The 15,000-nt window shown below is 36.8% G+C and overlaps 2 protein-coding genes across 2 annotated transcripts in view; one reads left to right on the top strand and one right to left on the bottom strand.

Moving 5' to 3' along the window:
- The window catches only part of LOC144959023 (myosin-IIIb-like), a gene marked incomplete in the record, with an annotated part of 230,741 nt that overhangs the window by 88,682 nt on the left and 127,059 nt on the right, over window positions 1–15,000 (top strand).
- On the bottom strand, window positions 3,258–4,681 carry LOC144959024 (MFS-type transporter SLC18B1-like). The gene has a single exon (XM_078891358.1). The coding sequence runs from the start codon at window positions 4,591–4,593 to the stop codon at window positions 3,382–3,384; it is 1,212 nt and encodes a 403-aa protein (XP_078747484.1). The 5' UTR covers window positions 4,594–4,681; the 3' UTR covers window positions 3,258–3,381.

The following is a 15,000-nucleotide window of genomic DNA, read 5'->3' as shown; positions in this document are numbered from 1 at the left end:
ACCACTACTGTAATCATCACTTAGTGACTAGTACATGAGCATCTATCGGGGGTTAGTATTTTATCATCCCCCCCCACCTCCCTCTCTCTCTCTCTCTCTCTCTCTCTCTCTCTCTCTCTCTCTCTCTCTCTCTGCGGCTATGTGGTCTTGTGATATGACACTCCCTTTCACATCGGAAGGTCCTGGGTTCGAATCTCATATTTTTATCCCCCCCCCCTCTCTCATTCATTCATCCTCTCTATCTATCTATCTAGATATATGTCTATCTATCTATCTATCTATCTATCTATCTATCTATCTATCTATCTATCTATCTATCTCTCTCTCTCTCTCTCTATCTTTCCAATGCTGTATCCACCACTTGGCGGAGGTTCCGTAACAGTTTTTGTTCGTTATTTTGTCTTCTGACACTTTTCTATTCACTTCATTCCCTGTTATAGGAGGGAGAATTAGGCTAAAACCGTGCAAATTCGGGTTGAAAGCATAACACTTTGCAAACAGGTTACCAAGACCCATTAAAAACCCATCTGCTATAAAACCAATCTGGCAATCAATCATAACGTTACGGTTTTAGGCCTTAAATTTCTCCTATTTCAGCTATATTAAACAAGGGAAGTAACTGCGTAAATGCATTTTTTTTTTTTCTTATTTCATTGTATTAAGGGAAATTGGGATAAAATTCTGCACGTTCGGATTGAAAGCATAAAAATTGAAATACAGGTAGCTAAGACCCATATAAATGACACTTGCTATATATCCACTCTCGCAATTTATTACAACAGTGCGTTTTAGCCCTTTAGTTTTCCCTAAATACCCTTACTTATCCATGGTAAATAACAACGAGAATACAATGTGCTTTCAATAATTTAAATATATTGTTGACCAGTTACAGTAACTAATAAGTGGCTTCGGGTGGGAACAGTACAGACTATGGACGTTTCTGGGGGAAAAAAAACGTTCGTCGGCAAAAGGAACGTTGAAAACATAAAACAAAAAGTTGTAGTTGGAGGAATTGTATCGTGTGTATTTCTGGGTTGTTGAAACATGAGACGTTGGCGTGGTGTTATCTAGTTGACATACTAAAAACTTGTCCCATCAGTCCCTGCGAGAAGTTCATTTTGTCATTGTAACTGTATCTGAAAACATGCAAAAGCATTCCTATTTTAGTCGTATGTAATATTCTTCCACCTCTCTCTCTCTCTCTCTTTCTCTCTCTCTCTCTTGCTCTCTCTCTCTGTCTCTCTTTCTGTCTCTGTCTCTCTCTTTCTGTCTCTCTGTCTGTCTGTCTGTCTGTCTCTCTCTCTCTCTCTCTCTCTCTCTCTCTCTCTCTCTCTCTCTCTTTCTCTACTTTCTTTCTTTCTTTCTTTTTAAAGACCCATAAACATTCAATTATGAATTCTGATAATTTCATATGAAATACACAACTAATGCTACAGGTTTAAAACGCTACATTTAATGCACAGTGGTTCACCAGCAAGACAAGTAGTTTTTAGACGACAACAACAGATAGAACAGTCGCAGGTGCTTTTAACCAAGCACCCAATTATACCTGAACGAGCAGGCAATTTGTGTGTAGTGCCTTACACAAGGACACAACAGTACACATAGAGCATGCTCCCATTGTCACCATGTGGTCAATAACGTAACGCCAATAGCTTGACACAATACTGCATCGTAATTAAATTGAGCTTTTATAAAGCGCAATATCCACTAAATGTGCTCAAAGTGCTTTACAAGGGGTCCCTGTTCAACAGCAACCTTTAACATGTAGGACGGGACATGACGCCTGTTAGGCGATATTACAATTTTTCGGACAAAGACAACGATGTTAACGGCCAGGTACTCATTTTACACCTGGGTACGGTGAGAGAATATGAGTAAAGAGTCTTTTTCAAGGACTCAACTATGCACCGTGCGCGAGGCTCGAACCCAGGACCTTCCGATCCGAAAGCGAGTGCCATACCACTAGACCACATAGCCGCACCGACATGCATCGTAATGATTGATGATTATCATGATTATAATGACGATGATGATGATGGTGATTATAGTCATAGCATTCTAATACAATTATATAGGTATGCCGACTCCATAGTGTCATCACAATGTGGTTGTCCTTCAGATCCATTCGGTCCGTGGTGCCGACTCCATACTGTCATCACAATGTGGTTGTCCTTCGGATCCATTCGGTCCGTGGAGCCGGAGTCTATTATCCCGGTTTCTAAAGTGTAAAACGGACAATAGTAATTGCTTATTCCAACGGCTACCGAAAACTATTTAAAATATCATATTTGGAACATAGGACCAATGTAAGTGTTCTGTACGAAGTTAAAGAATTGGCAGGAAGACAAGAACCACTACTTGCAATGGTAAAGATAATGAAATTGTCTTGGTTTGGTCACATCGTAAGACACGAAAGCTTATGCAAGACAATATTGTAGGGCACAGGAGAAGGCTGCCGAAGAAGAGGAAGACAGAGGAAAGTGTGGTAGGATAACATTAAAGATTGGACAGGATTGACGTGGAACAATCTAATGAGGAAGGCCCAAGACCGTGATGAGTGGCGTCGAATACTGAAGTACCGAGAGTCCCCCCGACAACCAACCGGTCATGGGATAGAGTGAGAGTGAGTGAGAAATGTATTCTATTGGGAATGAGATTAGCGGAAGAGTAGCATCCCTTGATTGGACGTCACCGGCGGAAAAGTTATTAGAGAGAGAACGTCATGTTGGTTGGGCGCATGCGTCTCTCGTCCTCGCTTCCGGTGAAAGCGGCATGAGACACTTCACCGAAAGCGAGGACGAGAGAGACGCATGCGCAAAACCATTTTGACGTTCTCTCTGTAAGGTGACGTCCAATCAAGGGACGCTACTCTTCCGCTAATCTCATTCCCTATCGGATAAGTACAGTAAAGTCATTGCAAATTACTGATAAGCTGTTCCTGAACTTCAGTTAGTCAATTGCGTCAAACGTTGCAGGTAGATTTATTGAGAAATAATTGATCAATACAACAACAAGGCATTAAAAATCATTCAAAGTAACTTTGCTTATCATTTTGCTTATCAAATGAGTTGTTTGGTAAAAAGGAAACAAAATTATTCTTTAAGTTTCACCACATGTGTTGGAATCTAGTTTTAAAATCAAAACCATTTTTTATTTCTATTGCTTCACAAAAGTGACGTGACTCAGTTTTTGTTTTTTTGCCTTTTGGAAGGCCATTTTAATAATAAGTTCTCAATAGATTTATCAATCAGGCTGTAAACGTTTAAGTTTAAGCTCGCACATAGATTTGTGTTTTAGTATATTATTATATTCACAAAGCATCAATTTGCAAAAGCATGTCTCATTTGCATAGAACAGCTCATGCCGTCACAACTTACGTCATTGTTCTGATTGAATGCCAGTACCTTCTTTAGTTTTACGAGAAGTCCTATATTGGAGGAAGAAAAATCCCGACGAAAATATAAACATAAACAAATTAATGAGTGCAATAACTGTATAGCTGTTTGCAAATCCATACTCCTGAATCATAGCAGTCCCTGCAATTGGCCCGACAAATCCACCTAAGGCAAACGCAGAATTAAACAGTCCCGAAATCAGCGCACAAGTGTCTGTATTTTTCTTATATCCTAATTTCAAAGCTCCGTTGAACATGCATTTCAATACTGGAGCCTGCATGCATCCAAAATTGACACCGAACAAGAAGATGCCCACTCCAAAAGACCACAGGCTGGCTTTTATAAAAGGTAAGAAAGAACTAGGTCCATTTAACATCCAAGAAAGAAAACCTACGAAATGTCCAAAAATGATCAATGCTTCTTGCTGATTTTTGACATCAGTGATATATCCCGCAATGGCTGTAACCACGAAATAGACTGAGGCCGAGATTGCATTCATGAATCCCACAGTTGACGCATTTACGCTAAATTGCTGTAAGTACAACGCAATTGTTGAAATAATAACATTCAACTCAGCAAGAGCTAAAAACACAACGGCCATTGAGAACAACACAAGAGAGCTGCGAAATAGATTAAAGATCGAGCCACTCTCAACACTTGTACTATTGACTTGTGCCTCAGGTATATGTTTCCATATCATGATCATGCTCAGTAAATTCACCACACCTAGAATATAAAACGGAAGGCCATAACCCCCGAGGTCGTATAATAATCCTCCCAATAATGGGCCAATCATTGACCCAAAACCGGACGCTGTCTTGAGAACAGCCATTACAGACCCTACATGGTCGGGAAATTCACTTGATACAATTGTCATACTGGCAGTCATAAAAGCGGCAAAGCCCAATGCTTCAACACACCTGACCAATGTGGACATTATAGTAAAACTAATTCCAGAAGGGCCTTTGTCTAAAGCTCCAAACAAAATCGCACAACATCCTCCAACGAATACTCCTGAAAGATATACGAATTTTACTCCTATCCGCGACATATACTTTCCTATAACGGGTGATGCCAGAAATACAATGAGATTATAGACGCCGAATACAAAACCAATCATAAAATTGTCCATCTCTTTCCTTTCGGCCTCTAAAGGAAAGAACGGTATGAGGAGAGATTTTGCACATGACGCCATAAAGTTTGCCAATCCGCAGAAAATCAACACGATTTTTTTCTATTTGATATTTTGGAAAATTTGAATGTTTGCCGATTTTCAGAGTCATTGTTTTGCATCGGGTCTTGTTCACAATTAATAGTTTGGTCATGGTCGAGGCGGGAGTCGCTGTTATGTAAAGATCCATTATTTCTCCCTTTGGTGACTATTGGAGTCGATTCAGAATCTTCACTCACCTTCACAGCCATCTCACTCAAATGTAATATATCATCCACACTTCAAAAATAAATGAAATTAGACGTGTCATTTAATAATAATTATTATTATAATAATGGTATAGATTTGTAGTGCGCCAAACATCCCTTCATCAGGAGGGCGCATAACATAGATTAAGCCCTAACACATTAATTCATCGCAATCATTGTTTGAACTCATATACAAGACCAAAAAGTACTAAAATGGATTTTTCATGACGAGAAAAATGTTATCGCCTATATTAAAATAACTATTATCTACCCAAATTATTCTCATGATTTCAAGTCACACACACACACACACATACACAAACACACACACACACACACACATAATATATATATATATATATATATATATATATATATATATATATTTGTTTAATATGGTGAATCCTAATCCTACTTATTAATATTAATATTTAAATAAACAATTGCTCAATTATTTACAGCAACACATTAACGTTCTATATCAATTTCATTATCGATATCCACCATCTGTCGTTAATAATAGTAACAAAAGTTCGGATATTCACAAGCAGATCATTGCTATGAATAGCATCAGAGAGAGAGAGAGAGAGAGAGAGAGAGAGAGAGAGAGAGAGAGAGAGAGAGAGAGAGAGAGAGAGAGAGAGAGAGAGAGAATAAGTAGGAGTGAAATATCTGTTCAATGTTACAGTTATCGTTTAACGTTATAACAAGTGTAACTAAATGAAAAATTGCCATATTTATGGACAATAAAGATCTATTATATATTATTATTATTATTATTATTATTATTATTATTATTATTATTATTATTATTATTATTATTATTATTATTATTATTATTATTATTATTAGTATTATCAATACTGGGTGTGATTGTCGAAATGATCATATAAAAATACCATTGACGATTGAGACTGTAAACTATTATTTTTATTTTTAATTTCATACTACAACAACAACAACAACAACAACTACTACTACTACTACTACTACTACTACTACTACTACTACTACTACTACTACTACTACTACTACTACTACTACTACTACTACTACTTACTACTTCTACTACTACTACTGCTACCATTATTATTATTATTATTATTATTATTATTATTATTATTATTATTATTTTATTACGTAATCATGATCATCACCACCACCACCATCACACACCACGACCACAATCACGACCACCACCACCACCACCACCATCATCATCATCATCATCATCATCATCATCATCACCATCATCATCATCATCATCATCATCATCATCATCATCATCATCACCATCATCATCATCATCATCATCATCATCATCATCATCATCATCATCACCATTATTATGACCAATATTATTCAGGATATTGAATGATGATATTTATTTATGATTTCCAAACGTTTAGAAATATTACTTCTCCATATCCTGCATTAGTCTCATCTTAGAAAACGACGATAAATGACATAATGAATCTTTATTCGGAAAATTCCTCTAACAACGATAGATAATTTCTACCGTTACTCTACTTCATTCTCGATGTTAGCTGTTTTGTCAATTTGAACAAGTTTGATTTTGAAATGAAAAAAAAAAAAAATACCAAAGAGAAGATGAATGCAAACAAACTAACAAGTCCAAAAATTGTGTACCTATTTGGAAATCCTTACTCTTGTGTCATAGCACCCCCAGCGATTGGTCCAACAAATCCTCCTAGGGAAAATGCAGATTTAAGCAGCCCCGAGACCAGTGCACAAGCGTCTGCATATCTCTCGTAGCCTAATTCCAAAGTCCCATTGACCATGCATTTGATTGCTGGAGCCAGAAGGCATCCAAAGTAGACACCACACAAGAAAAGTGCCACTCCAATGGACCTCATCCCGGGTGTAATCAATGGTCAAATTGACTGAGTCCGTTTAATAGCCAAGAGAGACAACCAATAAATTGTCCTATAATACGATTCAATAGTCTGATGTCACACCGCCCGGCAACGGCGGCCATCTTGGTTCTAAACAAAGAAAATCATTACTTTTTATTTTTCATGCTGGCTAGAACTTTTCATATGCCTTGTGATCAGAATGTGTAAAAGTCAAAACATGATCAAATTTATGTGTGTTTTTTTTTTCCTCTGGATACGCTTTTATGCTACCCGGAGAAATATTTCATACGGCTTCCGCCGTTGTTCCGATAGTTTCGAGCCAGTGTTACTAAGTTACCATGCGTCATTAGGAAGGACGTGACGTTACGACTGTTGAAGAGTATTATCAATGCTGATTGTTAATGTTTGACATCTTTCATATATCCCACTATATGAGTCACTGTCGCATAAAGTGAGCCCATGATTGCAGTCATGAATCTACGCCCGACGCAGTTTTATATTGAATTTCTACAAATGTACTGCAATTGTTGTCAAAATCACAATTACCGCGGCAACATTTAAGAACACAATACACAATACAAAATACCAGTAAAAAGCTACGGAACAGACTAAATATAGAATTGACCTGTAAAGTTTTGTTATTACAGTTTTGTACTTCATGTATACATTTCCAGAACGCGACAGGAGTCATTATTCTGTATATATCCATTATTTTTCTTTTTGGTGACAATTGGAGTCGATTCAGATTCTTCACCCACCTTCAAAGCCATATCATCCAAATATGATATAATATCCATACTAGAGAAATGATAAATTTAAAGACGTGGTATCCTCTCTTTGCGGGTTTATATTATGAACATTTTGATTAGCCTAATCCATACTAGAGAAGTGAAAAATTTAAAGACATGGTTTCCTCTCTGTGCGGGTTTATATTATAACCATTTTGATTATCCTAAAATCACAATCTAGCCGCCGTAGGACATGTATGTAATCACATGCACAGGTAATAACTAACCCTTCAAAATTCCAAAAGGTTATTTTATTTTCTGGATATAATTTAAACGATGCTATACTAACCAATTGTCAATATTAATATGTTTCCGTTAGTCACCACAATTACAAATCAAAACTTAATTTCATCATACTGTCGTTGTGCTCTGAAAAAAATCAGGTTTCCAAAATTTTTGGTTCGAAAATTTGTCCAACACTTTCTTGAAGTCTCGGGTTTGAGAGTTTATGAAAAGATTAGGTTTTCTTCAATCCATCGATTTTGAAAGAGAAGTTCTGTGGCCAAAATTTAAAAAATTCACCAGTAAACTTATGTTCGGATAATCAATCAATGTGAGGTAATTCTATTTCGCTAATGTTTTCAATTAGTATTGGGGAAGTAGGCTAAAACCGTGGACATTCGGGTTGAAAGCATGACAGTTGGCATACAGGTAATATAAAGACACTTGCTTTAGAACAACTCGGGCAAAATGTATCATAACAGTGCGTTTTTAGAACGTTTTATTTTCCCTGTATGATAATAATAATAATAATAATAATAATAATAATAATAATAATAATAATAATAATAATAATAATAATAATAATAATAATAATAATAATAATAATAGATCTTTATTGCCCATAAATATGGCAATTTGTCATTTAGTTAAACTTGTTATAACGTTATATGATAACTATAATATTGAACAGATATTTCACTCCTACTTATTTCTCTCTCTCTCTCCCTCTCTCTCTCTCTCTCTCTCTCTCTCTCTCTCTCTCTCTCTCGCTCTCTCTTCCTCTCTTTCTTTCACGCATGCGATATACACAGCATAAACATATTCATTTAATTTTTAATTCGTTACACAATTGTGGCAATTCGACACCAAATATCATCATCATTATCAATTGGTCAATTAATCTAACATTAAATAAATTAATCAGTCAATCAGTCAACGCATCAATCCATTGTTTTGCTGTACCATATGAAATATTCAACATTTTTATTGCTGATGGAACGAACATTGATTTATACTTGTTAGTTCTACATTTAATCTGACAAAACCTTCTCCGAGGGAAATAACCACGAGAAAAGAATATGTGACCCTTCGCCTCAAAACGGTATTAAGACGGGTTGGTTAAGATGTTGAAAATTGAATTTATAGCCAGAAATACCAGACTTGTGTTGAGTTTGTATGTTTTATTGAGGAGAATGGATACCATATTCTGGGATGCTAATGCCAACAATTTATATTTTTGACCAGTTTAACATTTAATTCGGCTTTTAAGCATCTGGTTTGTTCCGACATAATACCGTTTTGAGACGATGGGTCACATATACGATTCTTTCATCTCTTTGTATTTCTTAAATTATTATTATCCACATAACGATCGGCGGATCAAAACTCTGAAGTACAGTAGATTTCAGAAGTTTGATCCGCCGACCATCGTAAAGTGTCTGCTTCACTCACTTAAAAAACCCAACAAAAGCCGGTATAAGTGGAGGACTGTAAAAAGTAATGTACAAAAATAAATCTATATGACAGATTAAAAACAAAACAAAAACAAAAACAACATAACAAAATACTTTTACGATTACGTTCCAACATAACAAAATACTTTTACGATTGCGTTCCAACATAACAAAATACTTTTACGATTGCGTTCCAACATAAACAAAATACTTTTACGATTGCGTACCAACATAACAAAATACTTTTACGATTACGTTCCAACATAACAAAATACTTTTACGATTGCGTTCCAACATAACAAAATACTTTTACGATTGCGTTCCAACATAAACAAAATACTTTTACGATTGCGTACCATCAAGAGTGAATCACTGATGGTGATTGAGAATTAAAGATTAATACATACATGGAATCAGTATTGCATGGTGTGTGTGTGTGTGTGTGTGTGTGTGTGTGTGTGTGTGTGTGTGCGTGAGAGAGAGAGAGAGAGAGAGAGAGAGAGGGGGGGTGGGCTGATATGAGTATGTATATGTATTTCGTTTAATGAAAGGATTGAGACTGGTGTGTGTGTGTGTGTGTGTGTGTGTGTGTGTGTGTGTGTGTGTGTTGATATGGGTATGTGTGTTGTTAAGTAATAGAATTGACACTGCACATATATATTATCCTCGTCCGACAACTCAAGGCAAGTCAGAGGCTTGTTCTACGTCACATAACTCATCGTGTTCTATTGATACTATACGTTTAGTTACTCGTCATTTTTGGAGTTTTTTCTTTTAAATGACTATACTTGTAGGTTTACAAGGATAAAAGTATGTCAGTCTGGTGTTCTGTCGAAATGAACTAGGGTAGGCTGCCCCTACCCAGTTCAATTTTTCAATACCTCAAATTCTAACTGGTCTAACTGCGGATTGGTTCAACTAAACTCTCCACTGTTTGAGAAACTCAATTATTTGACGTCTTTTGATTGGCTGGTTGTAAATACGTGTGCGGTATATCGGTTGACCTATCTATATAACATATTAAAAAAAAAAAGAAAAGAAAATAGATGACCAAGCCCCCTCGCCTCAATTATGTACACTCATGCCTCAAATCCGTACAGCATTAAATTTGTAGTCATAGAGAAAAAAGTTCATATGAAAATGATGTGGTAGACTTTCAGCTTCAGCTCATGTAAAAATACGAATGGTGTGAACGTTTCTGGTTTCCTTTAATCAAAAGACAAACAAATTTTAATGAATATGTCACAAAAGTCATGGTAGTACCAGTCTTACTATTATTTTTGAACCCCTTGTTGTTTTTAGAATCACATTTAGTGGATATTGGATATTGCACTGTATAATAAATGCTGACATTTTGAATCTAATGTAATCTTTTGGATACTTGTGTTAACAGTTCGGATTCGGGGCGTGGCATGCACAGTTTTGGGGCCTGGGTTAAAGTGACATGCCGGCCCCTTCATGCGAGAGAGAAAAATACGCTGTTAAAGCATTTTATATAATATATTTTACCGTCAAAACACTTATGTGAATGACAGATTTAACATCTCTGCTGATCATTAAAATCAAAATTGTACACGAGTGAAATAGGAAAATACTTTTTACAGAATGGATGTATTATAATAGTGGCGTGAACAAAAGGATTGAGTGACAAATCGTGGTAGACTCGACTTGGTTTCAACTTGGAAAAGGAACCAAATTCCTACATGATCGGTTAGCGTTATTTATGACAATATTTCGAATTACAGACATAATGACTGGAATGAATGCCGATTGTTATGAAAAGTTCAAGATCTTCTGATTATACAAATTCAATTCGCCGTGAAAAATAAAGTTATGTAAACACAGGATAGCTCAGTTGATAGAGCACTAGCTTCAAATGAAAAGGGACCGAGATCTATCTCGGGTGCAGTCGAGACTTTTTGCTGATTCCCCCTGTCTACCCAACAGTGAATGGTTAGCTGAGTCTGTTAGATTTAGCGGAAAGTACTTTGCGATAGACTAGCGTCCTATCCAAAGGATAGCAAGCAATTGCTATTGCCCGTTTCGCGCTATAGAAACCTGGATAAACCCTTGCTCCGTGGGCCGGATGGCTCTGAAGGACTACAAAACAGAGGGAAAGGATATATTTGACACACTCTGAAAGCGCATGGATTTGGGGCGACCTACCCTAATTGGAAGTACAGTAGATAGAATTTAAAGTCATAGTTCGTCAACGTGTAGTGTGTAGAGTTGAATTATATATTGACAGTGGGTGTAAATAATATTGACTCGTCTGACGACGGAACGAACACACGCTCTGGGCATATTCTGTTTACTATCGTTGTAATTTTAATGAAGAACATTGTCATGTTTTTTTTTTTCTGTCTTTTTTTTTTTTACTATCAACGTTGATCATAAACTATGAATTCAAATGGGACAGGTTGCCTCAAAATGGTTATATTATATTATATCGGAGTGAATCCCAGACCTTTCATAGATGGGTGGAGGATTATTGTTTTGTTTTTCTAAATTTCAGTTTGAAGAAACATCCAGAATTTAAACATTTCTAATCATTTCGAGAATCCCTTGGTTTTTTTTTTTTTTGGGTTTTTTTTTTTTTGCTGTTTTTTTTTTTTTGTATTGTCTTGTTTTTAATTGTTGCTTTGTTATGTTTTTGTGTTGTTTTTTTTTTTTTTGTTTTTTTTTTTTTGTGATTTTTTTTTAGTTTTTGGTTTGGTTTGGTTTTTGGTTGCTTTTTCCGTTTTTTCCCCAACAATCATCCTCACATTATATCAGATTGAAGCAATGTGACATTTTTATCTTTCCTTCTATCTCTCTCTCTCTCTCTCTCTCTCTCTCTCTCTCTCTCTCTCTCTGTCTGTGTCTCTCTCTCTCTCTCTCTCTCTCTCTCTCTCTCTCTCTCTCTCTCTCTCTCCCCCTCCTCTTATTTAAAAAAACAAAACAAACAAAAAACACCGCATATAGCGTCTCTCCGACTCACACTGACTGTTTACCTTATATTTTCCTCTCTGCGTTTGTATTGCACCGCCTAATACTTCGTTCAGGTTATTATCTTGCACTTACTTCTTATGATAACCACTTTTCATATTATTTTTGTCAGTTATTGATATTCGGATATAATGGCAATGGTAAACCAAGTAACGTGACTTCCTTTTTTTTATCTGGTCACGTGACAGAGATGCCCTGCTCTGAACTGGCGTGCCCTGAAAATGCACGTGTTTATTCTAATTTTGGTGAATTAAAAATTTTGGCCAGAAAACTCTTCCTTCAATTTATCGGTTGAATAGAAAGTACTCTTATATCTGCTGAAAACTCTCAAACCTGGGACTTTCATAAAAGTGTTTATCAAGATAAGGGTCATATTTTAATCAACCCATATTTGAAGGAGGAGTTTTCTGACCAAATTTTTTAATGCTTGTATTTTCAAAGCACGACACGTGTAAATGATATCCATGATCAGAAATTGTTTTTTCATGTAAATGAAACGTTGAGACAAAATAAACACGGCTGAAAGTGAATGTCAATAATAGTGTGTTCTAAATGATCGGTAGTGGCACGGATGCTTGGCGACTAGATTTCAAACTTCAATCTTTCAACAACCAGAACAACGAAATGTGAGTGCCGTCTAGTTTAAATAGCTAAATGAATTGTGATCCACCGTCTGAAAGTGTCATCGTGTCGGGATGGACGAGTTGCTGGAAATTGAATTGATAGACGCAAATGTGAAAACGTTCCATGAAGCTCGAAGGAAATAAAAATAGAGATAAGTATTGAATTGTAAGCTTCAATTTATAAGAGGAAGACAGATGCTGTGGACGTTTCGGTTTCTCCCTTATCAACAAAACACGATGAATTGTTGATAAAGGGGGAAACCCGAAACGTCCACAGTATTTGTTTTGAAGCTTACAATTCAATATTTATCTTTACTTTGACACAAATATGAAACTCGGAGTGACTGTCCGTTATGGTATGATGAAATACAATTTCCTACTCGAAGGTCCTGTTTCTCGTCATATTCTCTGTAAATTCACTTGCATCGATTCTAGTCGTCCCAAAGTAATACCGTTTTGAGACGATGAGTCATAGTTTTCCTCACTAAAGAGGAGCAATACTGTGTATAGGGAGTGCCGATAGCTCAGTTGGTAGAGCACTCACTTCACACGCAAAGGGACCGAGATCGATCCCAGGTGCAGTCAAGATTTTTTTTCTGACCTCCCTGTCCACCCAGCAGTGAATGGGTAGCTGAGTCTGTTAGATATGGCGGAAATTATTTTGCGATAGACTAGCCGCGTCCTATCCAAGAGATAGCAAGCAATTGCTATTGTCCGTTTCACGCTATAGAAACCGGGATAAACTCCGGCTCCATGGGCTGAACAGCTCTGAAGGACTGCAATACGATTTATGACAGACTGCGCAATGAAAGAACCGGGATATGTAACATATTTTAATGCCCTTTCCCAATTGGAGGCCCCTCAAGAACGAACCCACGCAAAGCGTAGCCATCGTTCACATAATATAGCCTGACACTAAAACCCACTTGGACATATAGTTTGACGTCTTTTTTTTTTTTTAGTTTTGTGCAGCGTCTAGTGAGTTGTCGTTAGTAGAGTTCAAGGAAACAAGTGATTCCATTTGTTGAACTATTGAATACAGCTCACAATTTATTTTCTTTTGTGGTAAAAGACTTGTCGTTGGACGTCATTTTGTGGTCAGTGTCAGGCTATAAGTTTACGATGGCGACGCGCAAAGAGGACTGCTCTCATTAGAATAGTTCACAAATCCGTCAACGACCCATCCATCCACAACGATTCAGATACTAGACGACACAAAAGGAGCATCAAACAAAATACGATGCAAGAGGAAACACAGCATCAAAAATACTATACAACCATTTGCAAAACAACACACACACACACACACACACACACAAACACACACACTTTCTCCCAATTCTCAAATAGAATGCATTATCACTACTACCAAAAATGAGAAATTACAGAAAGATTCAACAGGCAAAAACATGACATGAAGGCATGAAGACTTGAAAACTTGAACTCCTGAAAATATGCATACCCGAAGACATGAAAACTGAAAACCTGAAGACCATAAGATTGAAGACCTGAAGTTCTGAAAACCTGAAGACCTCGAGACATGTAGACCAAGAAGACCTGAAGACCTGAAACCTGAAGACCCGAATACTTGAAGACATTATGGAAGACCTGAAGGATGTCAATTTAACTCGCGTTTCCTAATTTTGGAAATCAATAGAATCGGTTTTCAGAAACGACGTCACATAAGTATCCTATTATCGCTCCCAAACGTTTTATCCCGGGCTGTTTTCGATGATAACAACTGCATTTCACATAAAAAAATATTTCACTTGAATTCCTTTTTCATATTGTTTGTGTGTGTGTGTGTGTGTGTGTATGTGTATGTGTGTGTGTGTTCTAGTTCTTCTCCTTCCTCCTCCCCGACCGCCTCCGCTTGTACTTGTATGTGTTTGTATTTACATGTTTGATATAAACGTTTTTGTGTATGTTTCTGATCTTCTCTACAATCACCATCATCAGCATCACCCCCCCCCCCTTGTGTGTGTGTGTGTGTGTGTGTGTGTGTGTTTCAATTTCAATACCCTGGATAAAACGGCAAAATTTGTTTATGCCACCCTGAAGTAGTTAGACAACAAGCAATGCACTTCCATCTCTTCAAATTCCAATATCTCCCCCGTGATAATCACGAATCACGAAACACAAATCACGATTCACGATTGCATATGCACCGATTACCACAGGGGAGGTAGTCAACAAAACGATAACAAAATTATTGATTTACATTTTGAACA

The sequence above is a fragment of the Berghia stephanieae genome, chromosome 13 (genome assembly GCF_034508935.2).
Source record: "Berghia stephanieae isolate SIO BIC M18660-M18661 chromosome 13, UCSD_Bste_1.3, whole genome shotgun sequence".
In the NCBI taxonomy this organism is placed as follows: domain Eukaryota; kingdom Metazoa; phylum Mollusca; class Gastropoda; order Nudibranchia; family Aeolidiidae; genus Berghia; species Berghia stephanieae.
This window is presented reverse-complemented; position numbering and strand designations above follow the sequence as displayed.